The 25,349-nt window shown below is 44.8% G+C and overlaps 1 protein-coding gene across 1 annotated transcript; it reads right to left on the bottom strand.

The window, feature by feature from the left end:
- Positions 1 to 18,449: 18,449 nt before the first annotated feature.
- Positions 18,450 to 25,028, bottom strand: Gcm2 (glial cells missing transcription factor 2). Its single transcript, XM_041632586.1, has 5 exons — positions 24,939 to 25,028; positions 21,429 to 21,681; positions 21,182 to 21,294; positions 20,329 to 20,454; positions 18,450 to 19,382 (listed from the first exon to the last, which is right to left on the bottom strand). Exons 1-5 carry the CDS (start codon positions 25,026 to 25,028, stop codon positions 18,450 to 18,452), a joined length of 1,515 nt encoding a protein of 504 aa, XP_041488520.1.
- Positions 25,029 to 25,349: the final 321 nt, after the last annotated feature.

Here is a 25,349-nt window from a genome sequence, read left to right as displayed (position 1 = left end):
TAGCCTTCTTGGAGTAGGTGTGACCTTGTTGGAGGAAGTGTGTCAGTACTGTAAGCCAGTTCCAATCAATGTTTTCCGTTATAAGAGAGTTGTGATCATGGTGTCTCTTCACAGTCATAGAAACCCTAACTAAGACAATGCCATTTATATTTAGGGTTTCTTTATCTTCCTCAATGTATACCTAGGTGAAATGTCTTAAGGAATGCCAGCAAATGGCTTCTGGTTTGCCTGGTGGGGGGTGGGGGAGAAATGAGTTTTCCTAAACTGTATTTATACTATACGCTCAGATACCAATCAAAATATCAAGGTATTAATGTAGAAAAATCACTGTAGATGGTTCTTAATTGAAATGTACTTTTCTTCAGTTCTTTTTCTGCATGAGCAAACACAACTGGGAAAGGTGTTTGGGGATGTTTGTTCTGTTCTGTGCCCCCTGCTGGGTTAGCCACCCACAGACTAAAGGACATTTGCTGCATTTGAGTTCTGCAGATGATGACAGCACGCCGGATTGCTGCCCTGTCTCCCAGTTACCCCTGCTCAGGGGTGCATGCCTGTTTCGAGGAAACAAGCTCTCTAGAGAGAGGTTTACTGATCCTTTCTGGCTACGTAACAGCTAGACAATTTGTTTAGGCAGAAAGCTGTATCACAACATTCCTCCATTAGTAAGGATGTAAAACAAACCCACAGGGAGTGAAACGGACTGTTTATGATCAACCAGAGACCAAAGGATGGAGTCCATCCGATGCTCAAGTTAGACTTGAAGCGCTTTGGTTTCTGCATGTGATGCCCAACAATAACCACTCTTTCTGGCTTTACAGTTGCTGCACTTCATAAAGAAACCATCCCCTCTGTTCCAAAGCTACACAGCCTCCATACCATAGCACAACCATAAGACTCCTAGCCCAGTTCCTCTCCTGGAGACATCAGCATACAGCTGTCAATGGGCAGGGTCATGTGGCTGTCAGTGGACAGGGGCCTGTGGCTGTCAGTGGACAGGGGCCTGTGGCTGTCAGTGGACAGGGGCCTGTGGCTGTCAGTGGACAGGGGCCTGTGGCTGTCAGTGGACAGGGGCCTGTGGCTGTCAGTGGACAGGGGCCTGTGGCTGTCAGTGGAAGGGCCTGTGGCTGTCAATGGGCAGGGTCATGTGGCAGTCAGTGAACAGGGGTCTGTGGTACCAGCCACTCCCCACCCTGAAACCTGGAGCTGCCCCTGGATCATCCTGATTTCTGGAACGACACTAGAAAGGCCTTTGAAGCAGAGACGAGAAAGGAAGTGTGAGACACTAGGACCTGGACGATTAAGGCAGAAAAATCTACATGAAGCATCGCCATAAAAATAACGTAATTCTGAGGCTAGAGAGGTGGCTCAGTGATTAAGAGCATTGGCTTTTCCTTCAGGGGACCCCAGTTTGAGTCCCAGCACCCTGCATATCAGTTCACAACTCCAGTTACAGGATACACAGGACACAGACATACATGCAAGCAAACTCCTCGTACACATATGATAAAAGAAGTAAATCTTAAAAATTTAAATTTTAAAATATAATTCTGAAACACGCTGGTGTGGGAACTGGAGAAATGGCTCAGTGAGTAAGAACAAGGCCTGGGGACCCCCGAGGACCCGAGTCTGGCTACCTAACAAGCACAGGAAAACCTGGGTGTGGTCACATGTGCCTCTTACCCCACAGCTTTGGGAGACAGAGACAAGAGGATCCCTGGTGTTTCCTGGCGGCCAGCCTAGTTCATATTCAGTAGGGAAACCCTGTCTCATGTAGAAAGTGACACAGCAGGACACCTGCCTTCTTCTCTAGCCTGTGCGCACACCGCACACGCAGATATAATGGCATGGTGACGACATCCTTTAACTCGATTTTCCTCCTGATAACAGCTGACCGAGCACAAAGCATTGAGAGCACGGAAGAGGAGAGTCATGGTCCCAAAAATGTCTACACTGTTTTAGGAGAGGATACAAGAGGCAACACTGGTAAGCAAGGTGGAGGGGAGAGGGTGGGCTTAGGGGTGGGTGGTATTCAGGAAGTAGAAACAGAAGGTAAGAGGGTACCTGAATAAGGAGCAAAAACTACTTTGCATCCACTTCCCAACCGCTCCTCATCCTTCCACTACGGGGCCCATCAACCACCATCACCACCACCCTGAAGGGGAGGGCCACCCTGCCTCTCTGTGCCCAGTATCACAGCAAACAGACAACCCAGTCAATGACGACTCTCTGTCTTACTCTGGAAGCTAAACCGTTTTTGACAAGGCTATTCTAGAAGTTTCATTTTTAAGGCGGACTAACCAAACACCGGATAAACAATGGAAATGAAAAAGTCTATTTTGGGGACAGTGACAGCAGGGGCTATGGTTAGAGGTAAGGACTAGTCAACAGGGACCATAGCCATTTCCTGGTGGTGTGTTTGGGATGAAGTGAAGATTATGTGGATGTCACCAGATATTGAAAAGGTCAGAGCCGTGAGAATCCATCCATTTCAAACCTCACCTACTCTTTAGGTAAAACATGCTTGCGTCCTAGACTTCCTAAGACACAAAAACCAAAAGCTTTAGCAAGGCTTTCTCCAGAGTCATGTGAATTAAAAAAACAAGCAGGTCTTCAGGGCTGGAAGGTGTTTCCCATTCCTCCCACTCTCTGAAGATAGAGGGACAATGGCACAATAGAAGGCAGCATAGATGTGAAGGCAGCGTGTGTGTAGGCCAGAGGTGAGCCCCTGTGTCCTTCTGGATGCTGCCCACATTGTTCTGAGATGGAGTCTCTCACTGGCTAGGGACTTGCCAACTTGGTGAGGCTAAATGACCAGTAAGATTCATCTGTCTTTGCCCTTGAAACTACAAGTGTGTGTCTGTCTGTTTTTCTTTTCCTCTCACATTAATTCCTTAGACTGAACTCAGGACCTCATGCTTGTGTGGTGTGGGGCAAGCATGTTCCCATCCCTGAAGGTAGAAATCAATATTTCCTTGCACCACCTTGCTGACTGCATATCAATAGCTACTTTTTACTAACGGAGCACAAGGCCCTGAACTGATGACGACTCAAAAAAGCCTTATATCTAATTTAAGTAAAAGCACAGCTCCCTGCCCATGGGTCTTCATCTCACATGCAACATCGCTGCTCTAAATCTATGAACGTAACACAGTTGTTAAGGACTCCGAATTTTCAGCAGCTCAGACATACCATTCATTGACCCTCCTGCAGGTTAAACACATATTCCATGCTGACATTAAAAAGAACATTCATTTAGACTTCCACCCATAGGACTGCAAAAATCGTCATTCTCTCTTATTTACTTTTATCCAAGTGTATAATTACAACACAAATGCACAGTAATTGTCAATTCTCTACTAGCTAATAAGGGGTTTAAATAAGATTAAAAGGGATTAGTGTGGAGGGCAGATGGAGGGTAAAATGGGCCTGCCAGTCACCCAACAGAAACGGTTAGGATACGTCTTAGGGGAACACATCATAACATTCCAAGGCCACCATTAACTTTTTAAACTAAGCCGTAGTGTTTTAAGAATTTTTGAATCAGCTAAAAACAAAATAGAGGAATAAAAAAAAAAGGAAAAGAAAATCCACACTAGTCAAGTGGCAGACTTATTTATAAAAATCAAACGAGGGATTATTGTAACGGGAAAAGAATATTCCCCCAACCCCCAGCCTGAATCTCATGTAGCCCAGGCTGCCTTTGAATTTGGCTATTAGCTCATGATAGCTTTAAATTCTTGGTGTTAGTATAGACTGAGCCACCATACCAGGCAGGAAAAGATTCTGCCTCAGATTGTAAAGCCACAAAGAGAGCTCTGTGCTAACATTCACGAACTGTTTAAGAGTTAATTAATGAATGAACCCGCGGCACGGAGAGCTCTAACACCCTGCACAAGGCCAGTTCTGATTAAAATAGGTCACCTCTATGAGAATCCTTTACCATTACAGCAAATGACATAGTGTCAACAAATGACATTAGTCCCTGTGCTCCACTTCTGTGCCTAAATAAAAGGCCCAAGTGCGGTAAAGAGCCAGTCTTTGTTTGGCAAATTTTAATCCTCGTGAGCTAAGTCTCTAGGAGCAGATGCCACTGGGGTTGGGAGGAGGGCGTTCTGACCCCGGAGGGTGGGTCTCCCGGGCTTGGAGAAGACACCTAGACCGCCCCTCAGTGCAGGTGCTCAGCTCTCACCTGCTTGCAACCTTGAATGCTCCGAGCAGTTCTGGGTTGGACCTTCTCTTTCTCCTCCCTCCATTTCTACTTTATGAGATCTGAACTCTGTTCTGCTTCCCCTGAGATTCAGTCCCGTGCCTCACTCCTAAATGTAGTTTCCACTCATCCAGAATATCCTCAGGATGTGTAGGGGACCCAGGACATCAGCTCAGCCTAGGGATCTCTTTGCAGACGTGTTAAGGGAGGATAGCGCCAAATCCTGGAAAGCCCTAGGGAGCCTGGAAAACTCTGGGGAGTCCTCGGAGTCCTGGGGAGCCTGAGGGACCCTAGGAAGCTTAAGGAGCCCCGAGAGCCAGGCCCTGCCCGCGTCCTCCAGTTCCCCAGCCCGTCGCTCCGCCCTGGGACCCTCCTCTCGCCCGCCCGCCCATACCGGCGTCCAGGTCCCGCCTCCCGGCGGAGAGTGGCCCTGGCTGGACGGAGCGCCGAGGCGGCATGCCGGGTGGCTTCGATGCTCAGGTCGGGTTGGGTCCCGCAGCCTGCTTGGGATTACCCGCCGGCGCCGGCAGCTTACCTCTATCACTCCCTTGTGAAGCTCCAGCGCCGTGTGTGTTTCGTATCCTAGGAAACGGCCAGGGCGCGCCTGCCCGCGCGGCCAGCCCTGCTCACACCACGCCCACAGAGGGCGGGGTCGAGCGCGACAAGCTCCGCCCACCACCGTAAGTACCGCGTCTGGGAAGGTACCGCCTGTCTATTCTACCAGTTCCTCTTTTTTTCTTTAAATGACTAATAGTATTTATTTATTCTTAAAACATTTCTTATTATACTATCCTCACCTTGAAAATATGAATATTTATATAATTCACCCCTATAATCGGGCCTTTCTAGATGTTGTTGGCTTTCACAATGTGTAAGGTGATTCAGATCTTGTTAGGAAATACCTTGAAACTGACAAGCTAGAGCACCGGATAGAGATCTTGGATACATATGACTTAGCATGCTGGAAGTGTACGTGGTCCATTGGCACAAAGGAGGGCTATCCACCCACCACAAACGAGTCCTAAGTGGCTACAGGTTGAGAACTAGACTTTCCATTGATATGTAAATCAAAGGATGAATTGACTCACAAATGTTAGACACTTTAAAATGAATAGATTGCCCATTAAATACTGCAGAATAGGATAAATCACCTTTAAAGGGAGATGTTTACTCTTATATGAAGTAATTTGCATAGCTTATACGACATAATTGGCGCAGCTTGCAAGTCATGTGGCTGTAATAAATAAGGCGTTGAGTTCTGTATAGGAAGTGTTGATTATACACGTGGACAGGAGCAGCTAAATGAATGCACTGAAGACAGAAGAGGGAGCAACAGTGGGGAGATCCCGGAAGGCAGAGTGTGTAGGCAGGCACACCTATAATAGGGTGTGGAGGAGAGCTGAAGAAAAACAGTGTTCACAAAGAGAAAGCTGACACTTGAAAATCAATTTCTTTTTACATTGTTTCTTTTGAGATTATAATATAATTACATCCTTTTCCTTTCCTCCTTCTAGACCCCCCCCCCATTAACCATTCTTGCTCTTTCAAATTCATGACCTCTTTTTTCATTGATTGATGTTGCAGGCATACGTGTATATGAATATGTTTAGATATAACCTGCTCAATCTGTGTAAAGTTACTGCGTCTGTGTTCAGTGCTGGCCTCCTGGTATCAGGTAACAGTAGATGTGCTCTTCCCTGGGGAGGACCATGTCCCCCACTTTCAGCATCCCTTAGTTGCCTGGAGTCTTTTGTGTAGTGTTGAGGCCTTGTGGTTTCCCCCATCCTCCCACCCAACCCCCAACCCTGTACACTTTGACAAGTCTATTGTTGTTGTCCTTGTTCCTCTCACAATTAAACAGCCATTGAAGGGACCCACATACTGTGGGTGCTCCCCTGTGGACCCTGGTTTGGGCACAGACCACACCCAAACACCAGTTTCCAAGCACACACCAAACACAAAGAGGTCTTCTATTAAAGCAAGGCAGAGACAAGGTGGCTGAGTCTGAGTCGGGCAGAAACAGCAGCAAATAGTTTTGCAAGTGTCAGTTTTAAGAAGGGAAAAGGGGGGGGGTCTGTGTTAGAATGAGCTAGGACATGTTGGTAAGTTCTGATTGGATATGTTAATTAGGTTAGTCAAAATAATGAATTTTAACTACTGAACCTTGATGTGTTTTGATAGTTGGACCTTGGCGAGCAGTCTTGGGAATAAGTCAGTGAACAAAAAAGGCATAGACCTTGGCGGATAGCTTTAGGAATGTGATCTAAAAGTTTAGAAAGGGAGAGGAAAGGGTCAGGGGCAAGATCTGTTGATGCTGTGTTTGCGGTGCTCGGGTCTGTTAGAGAGCCCTTCAGTCACGTCACTTTCTCCCACTGGACTTCTACTCCTTTCCACTAGTGACACACACTGGGCTCTAAATCTCTCTCTCTCTCTCTCTCTCTCTCTCTCTCTCTCTCTCTCTCTCGTGTGTGTGTACTTATATCTGCAGATGCACACGCCCGTACACACTGAGTCCAAAGGAGAACACCAGGTGCTGCATTCTCTAACTCTCTGACTTATTTACTGGAGGTCTGTCACTGAACCCTGAACCACAGGTGGCCCCAGTCCTCCTGTCTCCACTCCTTACAGTGCTGGGGTTATGGGCACGTGTGGCCACACCTAGCATTTGCTGTGGGTTCTAAGGATTTGAACTCTGTTTCTGGAGCTTTAGCAGCAAGCACTCTCCCCTGAGCCATCTCCTCAGTGCCCTGAGGGGTCCCAACACAAATTGTTTCACAAATGGGCTGCTCAGTCCACTCATGCGCCGTCCTGCCCGAGGAAGGAGTTCATCCTCACTATGGTTTCATAGAAAATCAGTGTTATTGATATTTCTCTTAAGAATTGTTCAAGCTAATTGTACCTGTCACAATTATTAGAAGATTATTAGTTGTAAGAAAACTGGGCACTTATGTATATGCTATATCCCAGATGGCCACAAGGTGACACTGTTCTACACAATTTCCCCTTTCTTTTCCTTCCTTCCCCTCTGTTTCTCTTGCCTTCCTTCCTTCTTTCCTTCCTTCCTTCCTTCCTTCCTTTCTCTCTCTCTCTCTTTGGGAAAGTTACACAGATTTATTTAAGGAGAGGTTTTGTTTTTCTTCATTCTTTTGATTTATTGGAAGCCTTCATATATGAGTACACTGTATTTACGTTATTCCCACCCCTGCCTCTCTCTCTTCTCAAATTACTCCTCTGTCCCCCACCAACTCCCTCTAGAATTTATGACCTCTTCTTCTAGTTATTTTTATTATATGTATTTTGATATAGTATCTCACTCTGTAATCCAGGCTGACTCACCAAATAGTCCTAGATGTTAGTCACCCTTTTTATTTTTAATTTTGTTAATTTGGATAGTCTCTCTTTGTCTTTTAGTTAATTTGAATAAGGATTTGTCCAACTTACAGATTTTCCCAAAGAACAAACCTATTCTTTTTATTTATTTTTTGTTCGTTTCTATTTCTGATTTAAGCCCTGATCATTTCTTGCCATCTCCTCCTTTTGGGAATTCTTTTGTTGTTACTGTTCTAGAACGTTTGGTGTTAAGTTACTAGTATGAGATCTCTCCATTTTTTCATGTATGCACTTAGTGCTATGAACTTGCCTTTAAGAACTGCTTTCATTGTGTTCCATAAATTTAGGTATGTTGTGTATATTTTTTAATTCAATTCTAGAAGATCTTTAATTTCTTTCTTAATTTCTGTCTCATTTTGCATTTAGTAGTGAATTGCTCAGTTTGCATAAGTATGCAATCTTTCTGTTGTTTCTGTTGTTGATATCCAGTTTAAATCTGTGTTGATCAGACAGGGTGCAGGGTGTACTTCAATTTTGTTGTGTCTTTTGAGATTTGCTTTATGTCTAAGTATGCCGTTAGTTTTGAAGAACGTTTCATCAAGTTCTGAGAAGGTTCTTTTGTGTTTGGGTGATACATTCTGTAAATACCTGTTCAGTCTATTTGGTTTATAACAGTGATTCCCAACCTTGACCCCTGTGGGTCTTGACCCCTTTGAGGCCACATATCAGATATTTGCATTACAATTAATAACAGTAACAAAATTACAGTTATATAGTAGCAGCAAAATAATTTTATGGCTGGGAGTCACCACAACATGAGGAACTGCATTAAAGGGTCACAGCATTAGGAAGGTTGAGAACTGTTGTAGGAGGCTGTTTGTTCATTTCCAGCTGCCCAGAATCCCCAAATAATCATTCAGAAACTGCATTATTTACAATACTGTCTGGCCAATAGCTTAAGCATATTGCTAGCTAACTCTTACATGTACAATTAACCCATTTCTATTATTTTATATTTTATCATGAGGTTCGTGGCCTACCGGCAAGGATCCAGCTAACAACTTGCATCTTTCTCTTCTGGTAGCTCCATGGCATCTCTTGACTCTGCCTTCTTTCTCCCAGAATTCACTTTAGTATCGACCCCTCCCCTCTGCCGCCTAGCTCTACTCTGCCCTATCACAAGCCAAGGCAGCTTCTTTATTCATTAACGAATAAAAACAACATATATACAGCAGGACCTCTCACACCAGAGAACTACTGATTTATGATATCAGGGACCTCCAAGATTTCTCTGATAGTTTTTGTCTGGATGACCTGTCAATTGGCAAGAATAGGGATACTGAAGTCTCTCACTATCAATGTATGAGGGTCAATATGTGATTTAAGCAGTATAGTGTTTCTTTTATGAATTTGGAGGCCCTTGTGTTTGGTCATAGATGTTAAGAATTGCAATGTCCTCTTGGAGGATTTTTCCTTTGATGAGTCTGTAGTGTCCTTCCCTATTTCTTCTGATTAGTTTTGGTTTAAAGTCTATTTTGTCAGATATTAGAATGGCTACCCCAGCTTGCTTCTTAGATCCATTTGCTTAGAATATCTTCTTCCATCCTTTTATCCTGAGGTGATGTCTACCTTGACAGTAAGGTGTGTTTCTTGGATGTAGCAGAAAGCTGGATCCTGTTTCACATCCATTCTGTTACAGTGTGTCTTTTTATTTTGGAATTGAGATTGTTGGTGTTGAGAGATATTAATGAGCAGTATTTGTTGGTTCCTGTTATTTTGTTGATGTTGAGGACTGTGTGTGTGTTTCCCCTCTTTTGATTTGTTGGTCTGGAATTATGTATTCCTGTGTTTTCTTGAGTGTGGTTAATCTCTTCAGGTTTGAGTTTTCCAGCTAAGGACTTCTGCAGGGCTGGATTTGTATATAGATAATGCTTAAATATGGAATATTTGTAATCTTCGTGTTTTGTTATTGAGTGTTTTGCTGGGTATAGTAGTCTGGGTTGACATCTGTGGTCTTTTTGAGTCTGTAGTCCTTCTGTCCAGGCCCTGCAGGCTTTTAAAGTCTCCACTGAAAAGCCAGATATAATTTTAATAGGTCTGCTTTTTTATGTTACTTGGTATTTTTCCCTTGAAACTTTTAATATTCCTTCTTAGTTCTGTATGTTTAGTGTTTTAATTACTATATGAGGAGTGGATTTTCTCTTGTAGTTCAGTCTATTTGCTGTTCTGTGTGATTCTTGTGCCTTTATAGGTATCTCCTTCTTTAGGTTAGGGAAATTTTCTTCTATGATTTCATTGAAAGTATTTTCTGGGCCATTGAGCTGGGTTTGTTCCTTCTCCTGTCATTCTTAGATTTGGTCTTTTCATAGTGCCCCTGATTTCCTGGATGTTTTGTGTCATGAATTTTTAGATTTAAATTTTTCCTTGACCAAGGTTATCTGTTGATTCTATTGTGTCTACAAAGACCAAGATTCTCTCTTCCATTTTCTGTATTCTGTTGGTGATGCTTGCTTCTATGGCTTCTGTTCCAATTCCTAAGTTTTTCAATTTCCAGAGGCCCCTCTGTTTGGGTTTTCTTTATTGATTCTATTTTCACTTTCAGGTCTTTAACTGTTTTAACATTTTTTTCCACTGTTTGTGTTCATAGACTTGAGAGACTTATTCATTTCTGTTGTAGGAGACTGATTGTTCGTTTCCGGCCACCCAGACTAGAAATAACCACACCGAAACTGTATTAATTAAATCGCTGATTGGCCTATTAGCTCTAGCTTTTTATTGGATAGCCCTTACATCTTAATTTAACTTATTTCCATTATTTTATATTTTACCATGAGGCTCATGACCTATCAGCAAGGTTCCAGCTGACAGCTCATGCCTTTCCCCTCTGGTGGCAACATGGTGTCTCTTTGACTCCACCTACTCCCTGTGTACTCCATGAGTGGGTGTGGATGTCAGAGGACAATTTTCAGGAGCTGATATTCTCTTTCCACTCTTTGCATCTCAAAGCTGGCGCATAGGTCATCAGGCTTGGTGGCAAGCACCTTTATTGCTGAGCTATCTGGCTGATCACATGTTTTTTTTTATTTTTTTTCTTAAAATAAAAAAAGCCTTTTATGTACTTATTGTTCAGGGGTGAGGGAGTGTGTTTGTGTGCACAGGGGTGGAGGAGTGTGTGCGTGTGTGTGCGCACGGGGGTGGAGGAGTGTGTGTGTGTGCACAGGGGTGGAAGAGTGTGTGTGTGTGTGTGTGCACTGGGGTGGAGGAGTGTGTGTGTGTGTGTGTGTGTGTGCACAGGGGTGGAGGAGTGTGTGTGTGCACAGGGGTGGAGGAGTGTGTGCGTGTGTGTGCACGGGGGTGGAGGAGTGTGTGTGTGTGTGCACAGGGGTGGAGGAGTGTGTGCGTGTGTGTGCGCACGGGGGTGGAGGAGTGTGTGTGTGTGCACAGGGGTGGAAGAGTGTGTGTGTGTGTGTGTGTGCACTGGGGTGGAGGAGTGTGTGTGTGTGTGTGTGTGCACAGGGGTGGAGGAGTGTGTGTGTGCACAGGGGTGGAGGAGTGTGTGCGTGTGTGTGCACAGGGGTGGAGGAGTGTGTATGTGTGTGTGTGCACAGGGGTGGAGGAGTGTGTGTGTGTGCACAGGGGTGGAGGAGTGTGTGTGTGTGCACAGGGGTGGAGGAGTGTGTGTGTGTGTGTGCACAGGGGTGGAGGAGTATGTGTGTGTGTGTGTGTGCACAGGGGTGGAGGAGTGCATGAGACTCCACTGTGATAACGTGTCTAAAATACTGTAGAAAGAAGAACGGGTTTACCAAGGCTAGAGGGATGTGAGGGATGAGGAGTTCTAGGTCAATGGTTAGAAAGTTTAAAAGAAAGTGCAAGCCTTTCCCAAAGGACTTCTAAACAAGTCACTTCATTTCCCCATTTGAGTAGGGTTTTCACTGTACTGACAGTATGTTGATTCTTACTGGTGTTCATACTTGCTGTTTTTACAAGAGCAAGAAGGAAAGTCAATAGCATCCCTGCTGAATGGCATTGCAGAACTGGGACCCTCCACACCTGTCTTATGCTGTTCCCAGGGCTGTAGAGAGTCAGAGCGGGTCTATATTTAGAAGATCAAAAGACACAGCCCAAAACACCTGGTAGAACAGACAAAAACATCTGTAAGGGACACTCCTGGAATCTCAGCGGGGCCCCAGGTGAGGGCTGGGAACCCGAGCCTGGCCTGTCAGCAGCAGGTGCATCGTTGTCCGGCTCACCTCTTTCCATCTCCAAATCAGTCCCCAGGCTGTCCTGCTTGGGAGGAAGTCATAAATTATATCACGTCAAGTATGTTGCTTCTGTCAAAAGGACACTGTGGAACTGATCGTTATCAACGCGTTTCTAGGGCCATTGACTTTGTTTATAGTTTTGTTCGTTGACTTAGAAAAATTTACAGTAACATGATATCCAGTCACTGCCCCAGAGAAAGTTCAAGGACTCTGAAATACGATTTAAAATCTACTCACGGGACGTGATGAAACTTAGTGACGGATGAAATGCTCGTTCTCACCCTCAGCCTCTCTGATTTCTCAAAATGAACAATTCTCGAGTTGCATCATCATGGGATTTGTGGGATATACATTTCGAAGGAAGCACCTTCAGAAACCTATGCAGCTCTTTTTCAGTGTGGAAAGTCACTCTGACTTATACATTAAAAAGAATCATTGCACAAGCCTTTTTGGAATGGCTTCTATAGGACACCATTCTGAGGCTTTAAAGGTCTGTAATATTTAAGGACATTTATAGTCCTTTATGGAAGAAAGTTTATGGTGTTAACTTTACCAGTTAAATACATTAAAAATTAATTCACCAGGCATATAGGAACTCTCATGAACACGTGTAGAATAGGATGGGAGGATTTTAGACTCCGCCTCTCTAGACTCATTTAAACTGGAGGATGACTTCATACAGAAGCTACTGTTTCCTTCTGGAAAACCCAAAGAATTCATGTTTTAAAAAATTGAAATAAAAAGTCCAACGAGATGCCAGATCTTGGGTACAGACTTTGTTGTGTTTTTATAGTTGTGTGTCCAGGTCACCACAACCTTGGTCAGCAGGCGGACTTGCCACAGTTCCCTGACGTTCCTGGAGCCCGCAAGCGCTCATGTGCCTCTTCCTTTCTACCCATGGCAACTCACTGTATAATCTCACAAGAGCTGACTCATAGAGCCTGTGCTCTTTTATGTCTCATGACTTTCCCTCAACACATGATTTTTTGGAGGTGACCTGCATAGCTGCGGTGAGCCGTAGCTCACTCTTGAGTTCCCTGGTCCGAATTGCCTCTTGTTGGTCTGTGTTGGGTTGGTACAAAGCTACCATCGTAACAACCCTTCACATATTCTGTGGAAATGTATTTTTAATTGTTTGGGGGATGTCTCTGGAATTTCTGGGTCATAATGGGCAGACGTTGAATGGTTTAAGATGTTTGCATTGTGGGGAGACTCTGCCAGTCATGCTAAGAGTTCAAGTCCTTCACTTTGTCACTATTAGTCATGGTTCACTACAACAAATTAGCCATTCCCCCGCCCCCCTCCCAAATCCCTGCTTTAATTCACATTTTCTGTGATCGATAGCACTTGGCCTGTGTATTTCATGTAATGGACATATTTATTGTTCTTGGCTTTCTATAAAGTAATGTTTCTATAAAGCAGGTGATGATATCTAAAAAAAAAGAACTTCACATTTGAGGACACTTCTTCTAACCTGTTGTCTACCTGCCCTATGATGGTGTTTGGTTTTTGTTTGTTTTAATTTCTGCCGTTTAATTTTCAGTTCTAGCCGTTTTTGTTTGTACGTATTTAGGGGTGCAGCATGATAGTTGGGTTCACATACATGCTGTGTAATAGCAGAGTTGGGGTAACTGGCACACACAACTTTTTAAATATTGGCCATTTCCTCCTGCTGGGAGCCCTTTGGTGCTTCCTGTTTAGTTATTTGCAAAGCACCTGTTAAATCATTGCCAAATGTCCTTCTAAGAACCATTTCATTGTGAGAGCTGTACTTAAGTACCAGATGTTGTTTTATCTTGGACATAGAGGCTGCGCCTTAATCTATGCTATTCTACAAATAGCTATAGATTTCCTCCTCCTCCCTGCCCATACTTCTAATTCCCTTTCTCCATTTGTTTGTTTGTTTTTTAAAGACAGGATCTCGCTGCACAGCCTTGGCTAGTCTAAATTCACTACGTAACCAGGCTGACCTTGAACTTGCTAGGGAGGTCTCTGCCCTTGAAGTAACCGAGCTGGTGCCACCACGTCAATCTTCTTAGACAGTTTGATGTTTCTACAACAGAATACTTCAGGCCGGATACTATCTAAGAAGAAAACGATTTCTTATCATTTTGGTGCATAGAAAGTCCTGTATCAAGAAGCCGGCACCTGGCAAAGGTCTTCTTGCTATAGCAGAAAGCTAGAGGGTGACAGAGAGTAAGCCAGGGCTGTCCTTATTTCTCTAGCAAATCTGCAGGACATGAACCAGAGACACAGACCTTAGGATCTGATCTGTTTTTAGATGTCTTCCCTCTCAGCGACATCATGCTAGGGGACATACTTACACCACAACACCTTTCTGCTTCACCTCCTTCCCTAGCAGTCATCACTGTGTGCCGTCTGTGCGCTTTCTTGTTGACAATTGCTGCACATCAGCCTTTATAAACAGAATGTCAGCTCAGCCTGAGGGCTGGGATTGGGATTGGATCTGCTCCTTTCTTGTAGTTCTGGTACCCAGAATTAGTCTTGTGAAGTGGAGGCTCCAGATAGACTGTTAAATTAATGGTGCAAATGCTTTCAAGATGGACCTGGTATTCCAAACCTGTAATCCCAGTTGCTAAGGATGCTGACGTAGGAAGATTACAAGATTAAAGGTCTGCCTGGGCTTTATAGGGAGTTGAAGGCCAATTTAAGCAATTTAATGAGGCTTGTGTCAAAAGTATAATAAACTTAGGCATGGTGGCACATGTCTTTAATCCAGCATTTGGGTGGTAGAGGCAGGAGGATCTCTGTGAGTTCAAGGGCCAACCTGGTCCACAGAGTCAGTGTCAGGCCAACCAAGTCTACATAGTGAAACCCCATAGAAAGATAGATGATAGATAGATAGGTAGATAGGTAGATAGATAGATAGATAGATAGATAGATAGATAGACAATAGATAGATGATAGACAGACGGATAGAAAAAGGTTTGAAGATGCAGCTTAATTGGCACCTAGAGAGGGGTGGGACTTTGATGAACATTTGCATATTTGATACATAACAATTCTGTGGGTGGAGTGCTTGCTGTCATCATTCTACTGGCCAGGAAACCACACTCGGGGTGATTACAGGATAATCTAAGGTGCATGGTCAACCTCAAAGATAATAATCTAACCTCCCCAAATCAACGCTTCTCAGTTCAGAGATTTCTGCGGCACTACAATTCAGTGCCCTAAAGCTGATGTGGTCTGCAGGCACTGTCATCTCCAGTACAGAAGACACGCACAGACACCAACAAGAGGAGGGTGTTAGGGTGGATTCTTTTTTTATTGGATACGTCAAATTGAGTTGAGTCACTAATATAAAATCAGCCCTTTTATATTTTGTCATTTACAATTCTTATTATGTTGTCGCTGTCGTCTCTCTGTTTCTCTGTGTGTGGGGGGGCACGCACGTGCACGTACTGTGTATACATGTTTATGTGGAGGTGTACAAGTGTGTACTTGTACATATGGCAGTCAGAGGTGGATGTTGTGCGTCTTTCTCAGCAGCTCTCCACCTTCACTTTGAGACAGGGTCTCTCATTGATGAGCTCCAGGGAGTCCCCTGGTGGCCCCCAGTGCACACTGCAGATGCTACTGCCATGCCTGACTTTCGTGTGGGTGTTGGGCTCAAACTTAAGTCCACCTGCTATGTGGCAAGCACTTTGCTGACCGGGTCAACTTCCAACTCTGCGCTCTTTGTTGTTGTTGTCATTTGCTTTTTGAGGTGAGGCCTCACTGTGTGGCCCTGGCTGGCCTGGTACTCACGGACTTCCTCCTGTTTCTGCCTCTGCCTCTGCCTCCTCCTCCGCCTCTGTCTTTGGAGTGCTGGGGTTAAAGCTGTGCACCACCACACCCGGCAGCCTTTAACATCTTAAATTACCTTTTGTCGGATATTTAGTTACCACCAAAAAAAAAAAAAAGAAGAAAGAAAGAAAGAAAAAGAAAAAAAAGAAGAGGATGATGAGATGAAGAGGAAAACGAGACTATGAAAATGTGATAGACATTTGCAATGTTAGCCTCAAGGTCATTTTAAGTTACAAAAAGAACAAAACAAAACAAAGGATCTGAACCAGAAAAAAACAAAACCAAAATCAAAAATCCCTTTTTCTTGTGCTTGTGTATCACTCACACTTGAACATGACACACCTGTGTGCATATATGTGCACATAGGAGCTCACCTTATGATGAACTTATACTCCAGTAGCCCCATTGTATGTTGTAAGTTTTCTGACAACGCCCTGCCCGAGCACCCTAGGTTAGCAACACACAAGAAGACAGCAAGTCACCCTCAGGTGGCTTTACTGGGAGCTCAGGTCACTGCTCAGTGTCATAAAAACTAGTCCATTGAAAACAGAGCCATGTTTCTTACTGAATGCCTTTGTTTGTACACCATTGTAAAGTCAAAACACTGTAAGTTAGGAACTATCGGTGTGTGTGTGTGTGTGTGTGTGTGTGTGTGAGCGCACATGCATGTGCAGTGTCTCCTACTGGTTCTGTTACTCCAGACAACGCCCACCAATGTGAATCTCCCCGAATTTTCTGGCCTGAGCTGTCCAGGATGCCAGTCCCCTAAGTCGTACAGGGGTTAGGGTCTGCTGGGTTTGATGCCAGAATGACTTAAGTAAGTCCTCTGCCTATCTGGCTGAGGTTTGCAGAAAGTATCACTCAAGCTGTTTGGTCCTAGGTACCTTGATTGCCAGTTGGATTGTCCTCCACAGTGGGATAGCCCACTACGGCAAATGTCCAATCCAAACTGGAGAATTTGCCCTTTGTAACAATGGACAGCTACATATTAGAATGGATTTCTACTTAATTTGGACTTTCCTCTAGGAAACATTCAATCAGTCATTGGTCACTGGGAATTCTAGTTTATGTGTCTGTACGATGTTGGATTATTTACCTTTTTTGGACATACTTTCTTTATTTACCTTTGCTGACTATATTGACCTTTTTGAAAACGACTTGGAATTTATGTCTCCAGCCCAAGAAATAGTCAAATCAGACTGTGAGGTATTACCAGTCAGCAACCACTTTTGATCTACAACCTATGACAAATTCCTGAGCCTCACCTTGAATTTGTTTTCCTGGCATTTGCACAAACGGACACAGGTCACTGGGGACATGGATTATTCTGTCATCGCTTGCTACTCCCTTGGTTCAGTGACTGCCTGGCGGTGTAGCATTTCACAGACTCAAGGCAACTTGTCCTCATCGGAGAACTGGATCTCCAGGGCATCCCAGGCATAGCAGACGGTCATAGATATTTCACACGAGGAACAGGGATGTTGCTAGCCACTGAATAGCTAGCAACAGGGCTAGGGACTACCAAGCCCACCACATTTGTTAGGAAACACAAACGCTTCTGTAGATTAACTTTATGTGCATTGGTACTCTTTTATCCAAATAAGTTTGGTTTTGTTAGTTTAGAAACCAGCAGGGCTAGTTGAAATGTGTCTAGACAGGTGCTGATTTCAATGTGTTTGTGTAGTGAGTTGCTCTTAGCAGCCAGGTACAGGTCTGAACTTCCGTCCTGAGGGATTCACGAAACAGAAGCTGTCTGGTGGAAACTGATGTTTGAAAAGCCACCTGCAGAAAGTGCCACAGTTGCACCTCCTGTCTCTGCCTTCAGAGCGCTGGGATTACAGGGGTGTGTTGACACAAACCATAGCTTTTTCCTCAAAGGAAAGGAGAGATAATTTATTATGGAGCTACATATAAGTGAGCATTGGTTTTTGCCTCCAATATCATATTCCAACACAGCAGTAGCAGTTTCATGAAGTTTCTATAGTAATCAAAGGAGTGCATAAATCAAGGTATTTGAAAAATACATTTGTGAAAACAACAGTAGGCAGGTTATACAGAAAGGCAGAAAATATTTATATGGGCCCAGAAATTTATTTTTATGCTACTTGATAACATTTGTAGACTTTGGGGCAGTGGAAACTTGGGGTCTGTTTGTACATCCCAGATAGATTTACTATACCATAAGTAGTAAATGGCTACTAAGGGGATAAGGTCTCAGATCTGGCTCCAGACCCGAAACATTCCAGCACTCAACATTAGAGACGTTCTCATCAGTTCATCAACTTTGTGGAATCTTTAACACGGGGCAAAGCTTTGCATTTTTATTTTATATTTAAATCTACTTGATTTACAAATTTATCAGTTGATTATGAAAAAGCCTGCAGGGTAAGCTTCAGACATTTCTCTAAGTCTCCATTCTGAAGTGACTTAAACAGCCTCTTGATGCTGCCCGCAGCTGTGGGAAGTTCCCTAACAGTCTAAAATGAAAAGGGGGAAAGGCTAAGAATGAGAATCGGGATCTTAGCTGGCAAGCTAAGGAAAGTCAGGCCTGAGCATTACAGGCCTCCAGCTCACTCTTTTGTTCACTTGGGAAACTCACACTCCTAATAGCCTCTGTGGTGTGGCGGGTTTCAGAATGCTGTGCAAAACCCCAGCATCCTGTCTGTCATTTCCCACTGAGGTCCTTAGCTTGCTCTTAGACTAACTCTGATCTCTCTGTGTGTGTAGATATATGTGTGTATAAAACATACAAAATGAACCATCTCAACAACTGGTAGTTACCCTTTTGCATGTATTTTCTTGCATGCACTTTATTATCATGGGGTGTGTACCCTGGAATCCTTCTAAAATTCCTCACTATCAAAGTTAAAAGGCTGCCCTGTCCTATCCAAGTAGCCGACCACAGAGCCCATCCCAGACAGACACACATCCCATGCATCTCCTCCCTCTGTCCTGAAAAGATCTGCCTCTTGAGGAGAGGCCAGAGCGCATCTGAGGACCTGGCAATCTCCCGGGAGTTTCACAGGGGCTCTCTTTGAAGGAGAGGCTGCCTGCATGGTTGCATCTGGAGGGTCTAAGGCTTGCGGGTAGATGGGCACTGGGAGGTTTTCAGAAGCATAGGTGCAGCTGGCGAGGCTGCTGACCTCCTGCATGCTGTCACTGTGTTTCAGGGCAGGGTGCTGGTAAGCCTGGTAGGCCACTGTGGTGGTGATCACGGTCTGCAGGGCCTGGGTTCCTGCTGGTGGCCTTGGCAGGTACCTGCAGGGCAGCTCTGGGTTGTAATAAGGGCATGTGGTCACAGCCTGGCATTGCCCATAATCAACCCTCTCTTCAAGGCCAGGTTTCCCATGTGTAGGTTTCCAGCCATGGTATTTAGCTGTGAAATCCAAGCTGCTCTCGTAACTGCTGTATGAACTGACATTGTATTGTAGTGAGTTTAAGTGAACCCAATCTGTGCCGTCAGGGTTTCCAGAAGGATCTTTATACAGGGTAGGATATGGATTTGGTCCTGTGCCCACAGGACCTGCCAATTCATAGCTCCAAGGTGGTCTGGGCAAGTAGATGCTTGGATTTGAATATTTCTGAAAGGGCAGCGTTACATCTCCTTGAAAGGTGGGGAGGTCACAGGTAACTCCGAGAACATCAGAGTTTGGGAAGGAAGGGCAGGACTGGTCTGTCATAGAGAAGCTGGTATCAGCAATCATATCAAGCCGTTCTGTGGGTTCCAGGGCAGGCATGCTACTGAGGTTTCCACTGATGTCCTGAGGGTTTCCTACCTGAAAAAAAAGGCACAAATACAGACATATGACACACAACACACACCATGACATATAATATGTACATTATTTGGACCTTGTCATCTACAGCCAACCACATAAAAAAATACACCACCTGCAGTTAGGCTCTGTGTAGTGAACCATGCCCTGCTAAGGTTCACAATTTGGTCCCGGGGTCCAGAGGTTGCTGATGGATGTGCTGAACTAGGAAGGTTCCCCAGTAGCCAGGCAGGGTGGGGCTGAGTAACGGTTGTGCCTGTTCTCATCCGAGTGCTCCTAATAGCGGAGGCACAGGAACCACTCAGACCTGTCTTTAAGTCCTGTCCCATTCCTTCCCAACCAAACTACTGCTTGACTTTCTCTGGGCCTTGGATCAGCATTTAAAATACAAGTTTTAGCTGTAGCCAGCTCTTCAGGGGGTTTCTGTAGCCCTGGCGTGCATGAACTCTTAGGTGAGCGCTTGGCCCGAGGAAGGGCTTGAACCATGTCAGGAGCTGCTCTGTTCAGGCTCTCTGCCTGCTCAGCATGTTTTGGTGGAAACACACATTTGATCAAGTTGCGTAGGGAAAACTTATCTGTTCCTTCAAAAACACTGCTGCTAGTGCTTGGATCTTAAGTGTCCCCCGACAATTTTTGTGTTTTATGCTTGGTCGCCAGGGTGAAACCATCAGGAGATGGCGGACTCTTCAAGCACTGGGGTCTAGTAGGAGATTATAGGTCACTGGGGGTGTGTCCTCCGCGGAGGTGTGAAGAATCGGCTCCCTCTTCTCCTTTGTTCTCCTTTGTCTCAGGTGATGAGGGAAAGAGAGTCTCCCATCATGCACTCCTCAGAGTGATGAACTGACTTTTCGCTGGCTCCAAAGCAAGGGTCACTGGAACCGGAATGAAACTTCCAAAACCATGAACCCAAACAAACCTATCCCCGGGTGGCGTCAGTCACCATTACCTCAGGCTCTCTGGAGCTCCTCTTCTGGGGTTGGTAGAAAGAGGCCATCTGTCTCTTGAAGGCACTTCTTCTAGCTTCTGTCTCAGACTTACTCTCTGGTCTAGGGTGGTCATGAACCCCTTTGGCCTGTGTTAATGAAGACATCGAACTGTCTGTCCGTTTTTCTAGAAGGAAGCCAGCTGTGCTGGGAGCTGGTTCAAACCGGATGATGTCTTTCCCTGATTGTTTTTGTTGTTGTTGTTTGTTTTGTTTATTTAGTTAGTTTTTAACTTTTCTTTAAAACTGCAAAGTTATTCAAACTAAAACAGCACCAAATACTAGACATAGTAGCTGGGCATGATAGTTCCTGCCTGTTATCCCAGTATTCCTGTTATCCCAGGTTCAGCGTATGTATGAAGACATTCTGGGCTACATAGTGAGTTCCAGGCCATCCTGGGCTACCTGTCAGGACCCTGTTTCTTGAAGGAAAAAAAAGTCGAAAAGAACAATAAGTATCTTAAAAGGTAATTGGCAACCCACTTATGCTCTCAAATGAGTGTGACTGGGTTCATATATCTGACCATCAAGAGCACACCAAGTCATGCAAAGTGGCACAGCCCACGGCTGGCTAAGATCATGAGTTCAAGGTCAGCTTGGGCTACCTAGCAAGTACCAGATCAGACTTGGTTGTTCAGGCGAACCCTGTCTGGGAAACAACAAAATCTAGCCAAGGGCCCATAACTTGATTTCTGGGAAACCAGTGAGCTTACAGGGTATTGGTAGTTTAATCTCCAGGACAGATTTGCGGCGGTTTGCCCCACGTTGTGTGATAGAAATATTCAGTACAAATGGTGTCCTGGCCCGCCCCATTTACCTGAAAAAATATTGCGTTGCCATCAAGTCGCCAGAAGTTGGTGACCGGGTATCCACTGTGCCCTCGGCAAGGAACCAGCTCCAAAGCTGAGTGACAGTTGGGACAAGCTTTCTCTGCAAATCCCGGAGAGAGAAATGTTAAGCTCAACCCGCAACCCAGAACATTCTGAAGGAAGCGAGGTGACATGAACGGGGAACAGAGAACCCAGGGCTCCAAAGCCACCCTTTCTGCGCCTTCCCGCCCTCACGCTGCTGCTTCAGCCGGGCCTTGTCGCAGATGGCTGGCCGCAGCTGCAGAAGCGAGCCATCCTGCAGGGCGCAGGCGCGTGCGCACACCACCACGCCCAGGCAGGACTTCTTGAGGATGTGGCCATTGTGGTTGTTGGTGTTGCGCATGGCCCAACCACTCAGGTGGCGCTGAGCCTTCTTCTCCTGGCTGCTGTAGATGAAGCGCACGTAGCCATCGGGCCACTCCCGGAAGTAGTCAAAGTGGGCTGGTTCCTGGGAAAAGATGACCAACAGGAGAGGGCTTAGGGAGCCTGAATCACAGGCACCCTGCCTTTAACTTCCTCCAAGCACTGGAGGAAGATAAAACAGGTTTTTGTTGTTGTTGTTTGTTTGTTTTTGTAAATCCAGAAGTCTTCATACCCCCAAATTATTCTAGTATTCAGTGAAAATCGCCAACCACATGCCTGGCGGATCTGAAATAATGCATGTTTATGAAGTACTCATAAGGTTTCTAAGTGGCGTATGTGTATTAAGACATCCAACCTTCATAGGACATGTGAACATTAGAGACAATTATCAGGCCCATTTTATAGACTAAAATGGAGACCAGAGAGGTCAATTGACTTGCCAAAGTTCACACAGCTACCAGGGCCTGTCTACAAATGTCTGAGCTGCCTGGGTTTCTTGTGGCTAACATTCCATTTTTTGATGTGTTTAGATGCTGAAACATTTTCAAATCTTCAGAGTGCTTTCCTGCACAGTTTAATTTGTGATATCTTGAAGTCAGTACTTTTTCTCCAAAAGCGCTTGGCACTCTGTCCTAAACCTGTCAAACATGCCAACCATGGTCCTGGGAGCGATAAACCTCAGAGGTAGCAAGCTCTTTCTGCACACTTGCCTTAGTTCTGCAAGCTTCAAAAGGTCTCTGATGAAGGCACTAATCCTCAGAAGAAATTGGGAGTTTTGGGGGACTAGAGACCATGCCTGACACTGGACTAGCTGAGACAGCCTGAGCAACATGGAATTGCCATCCTCCTCAACAAAGAACCATAGTTTGGGATAATGTGTCATATCTAAGATATAGATTATCAATTTAGCATCTGTGTCTGATGGCCTTTGCCTCATGCTTTATTTAAAATACGATAAATGTTCTTTTTTTTTTTTGAGGCAAGCTATCGTATAGCCCAGGCTGGCCTCACTATATAGCTGAGGATAACCTTGAACTCTTGATCCTCCTGCTTTCACGTCTTGAGTGTGTTAGGCTTATGGGTGTGGCTGTGTGCCACCACCCCCTTGACTTTCTTCATGCACTGGAAGATAAAAGTACACTTTAACTTCTGAATTTTACATCTCAGCAAATGTCAAAATATAAGGTAAATATTCTGTTTATTGAAAAGCTATTCTTTGGATCTACAGACAGCTCTTTTTTTTTTCTGGACAACAGTCAATATTTAAATTGATGACCCAAACCTCCAAGACAGAGGAAATACTTCAAGTTCATCTCTTCTAGGAGAATGGGCACAGAGCACAACACAATGAAAACCAAAAGACAAGGCAGGAATGACTGGCTGCACATATTTTCTCCCCATGCATTGACTGAATGCAATTTGGGGACATTTTTCTCCTTGCACAATCTCAGGTGATATAGATATAGGCAAAATTAAAATATTTACAACCGCCTGGCTGCTCTAAAGCTTTCAACTCTTTGCCTCCATTCTGTATTTGATTTTATGCTTGTTTCTAACTGTGTGTGTGTCTGTGTGCCTGTGTGTGTACCTGGAATTAGGTTTCATTTCCTCTAATATGTCGACAGCAGCCACACGCACACATACACACACTATAGGGATGACAGTGGACCTGAGGGAAATCTGAGGTCGTTATCTAATCTCATTGCTTGAGGACAGGACAGCAGCCAGAGACTAACAAAAATTCAAGGTCCCTCTCAAGGTCACATAACCAGTTTTGCTCACTCACCCAGTTAGTCAGAAGGGCTAGAATGATAAGTTTCTCATGTGTATGTGTGTGTGTGTGTGCACGCGCGCATGTGCGTGTGTGTGTGTGTGTGTGTGTGTGTGTGTGTGTGTAAGAGGGGGGTTGTTTTGTTATTGCTGCTTATGCCCCAGTGTGCCTGTCCATCCTCACGTGCTTGATATACCCCTGATTAAGAACCAGATTCCCTGGGCCAATGAGATGACATAGCAGGTAAAGGACTTGCCTTTCAAACCTGACCATCTGAGTTAAAAATTTGAATCCCATGAAAGAAAGTGCTTACTTATGAAAGTCACCCTCCGACCTCCACACCCACATACATCATGACATGAACATGCTTACATCTACAAGTGCACATACATGATATGCACAATAAAATTCCTCCTAAAATAAAAATAATTCCTTTTCACCCAGGAAATCTACATATCTTTGAGGTCATGTCCTTATTGCATCATTTGGATCTGATTCGTTTTCAAAAGGCAAGATTAGATTTTTTCCTACGGAAATTTACGGTGATGTAAGACAGCAGCAACGGGACACACATCCTGTGGTCTATTTTCAGGGCAGTTGCCCTGTGAAATGCTAAAGTGTACAAGTTGAACACAGCAAGTCAAACTCTCCACACATATGCACATAGGAATAATGCTGACTTCTACCAGAGGCTCCATAGCTTGCTCACACACCTCTCCTTTCTGGGTATCACAGCATAGAGGTCAAATAAACACCAAGTCTCAAACCCTGAACCTGGAATCCACCTTCACAAATGCTAGGAAACCACATCCTCTCCAGCCCCTAAATGCGCCTGTGCACCCATGAACACTACACACACACACAACTGCAGGACTGACTTGAAAGTCATTAGTTTTAACCGAACACAAGTTGCTGAGTTCATTTCTTGAACTTGGCTCTGATAATGAAAAACAAATTTACCCTGAATGAATGATCGCTTAGCGAAGTGAGTGCGGGACCGAGGTGGCTTCACGGGCTGCGGAGTACTTTCAGTAAATTACTCCAGTCTGGACATTTGTTTCAGATTACAGTCACCTCCCAGGGTCTGAATTGGTCATGTGAGAGTCGGTGGTCCTTACATTTGCTGAGATTTCTCCAGAACTCTCTCTCTCTCTCTTGAACTTTGAATAAGCAAATAGGAGTGGATTTTTGTTGTTTTGTTTTGAAATGAGGTTTGTTAAGTAGCCCAGGTTGGCCTTGAATTTGCGGCAATCTTCCTGCTTCAGCCTCCAAGAAAAAGAGACTCCATTTCTGCTTTGGCTCAGAGAATGGAGGTAGAACGGAGAGTCTGGCCTGATCACTTAGGAACATAAATCTGTATTTCTGCTGCTTTTGTTTAGATTTTCAGTTTACACGCGAGTAAATTGCTCTCTAAGTAGGAACATCTCTAAACCGAATTCTGCTTTCTGTAGAGTCCAGCTTCCCTGCATACCTGAAGACCTTGTGGTCTCATCATGAATTAACTTGCAGTTTCCCTTCTGGCTGGATAGTGTCACTGTCACATTTTACCCAAAGCACAGTGTCTCCCTCACCTGAGGCATCTGTGGATCGTTGATGTCCCACGTGAGTTTCATCCCGTAGGAAAGCAAGGAGTCTGCGTCCTGTGTGGTGTCCGCTGGCATCTGCAGGGACCTCCAGCGCTCTCCAGCCAGGATCCTGAAAGAGAAATAAAAGCCGGGAGTAAGCAGGGTGACTCCTTCCCCCAAATGAGAAGTAGGCTGAGGGGTGTGAGTGAGAGGAGAGGAGGAGGAGGAGTAGAAGGAGGGGGGAGGAGAAAGGTAGGAGGGGGGAAGAGAAAGACAGACGGGGGGGGGGGAGAAACAGAGAGAGACACACACACAAGACATACATACATACATACACACACACAGAGAGAGAGAGAGAGAGAGAGAGAGAGAGAGAGAGAGAGAGAGAGAGAGAGAGAGAAACACCCAGGTGGCGCC

This window comes from Microtus oregoni, unplaced genomic scaffold, assembly GCF_018167655.1.
Source record: "Microtus oregoni isolate MIOR12 unplaced genomic scaffold, Mior012 000042F_ref0000377, whole genome shotgun sequence".
Classification (NCBI taxonomy): domain Eukaryota; kingdom Metazoa; phylum Chordata; class Mammalia; order Rodentia; family Cricetidae; genus Microtus; species Microtus oregoni.
This window is presented reverse-complemented; position numbering and strand designations above follow the sequence as displayed.

Excerpts from the sequence above, each read along its gene's own strand:
- Gcm2 (XM_041632586.1), bottom strand. The coding sequence starts at position 25,028 with ATGCCAGCGGACACCACACAGGACGCAGACTCCTTGCTTTCCTACGGG. Across the intron at positions 21,295-21,428 it reads GGCCCGGCTGAAGCAGCAGC|AGAAAGCTTGTCCCAACTGT; the intron begins GTGAGGGCGGGA and ends CGGGATTTGCAG. Across the intron at positions 20,455-21,181 it reads GCAACGCAATATTTTTTCAG|GCCAAAGGGGTTCATGACCA; the intron begins GTAAATGGGGCG and ends TCATTAACACAG.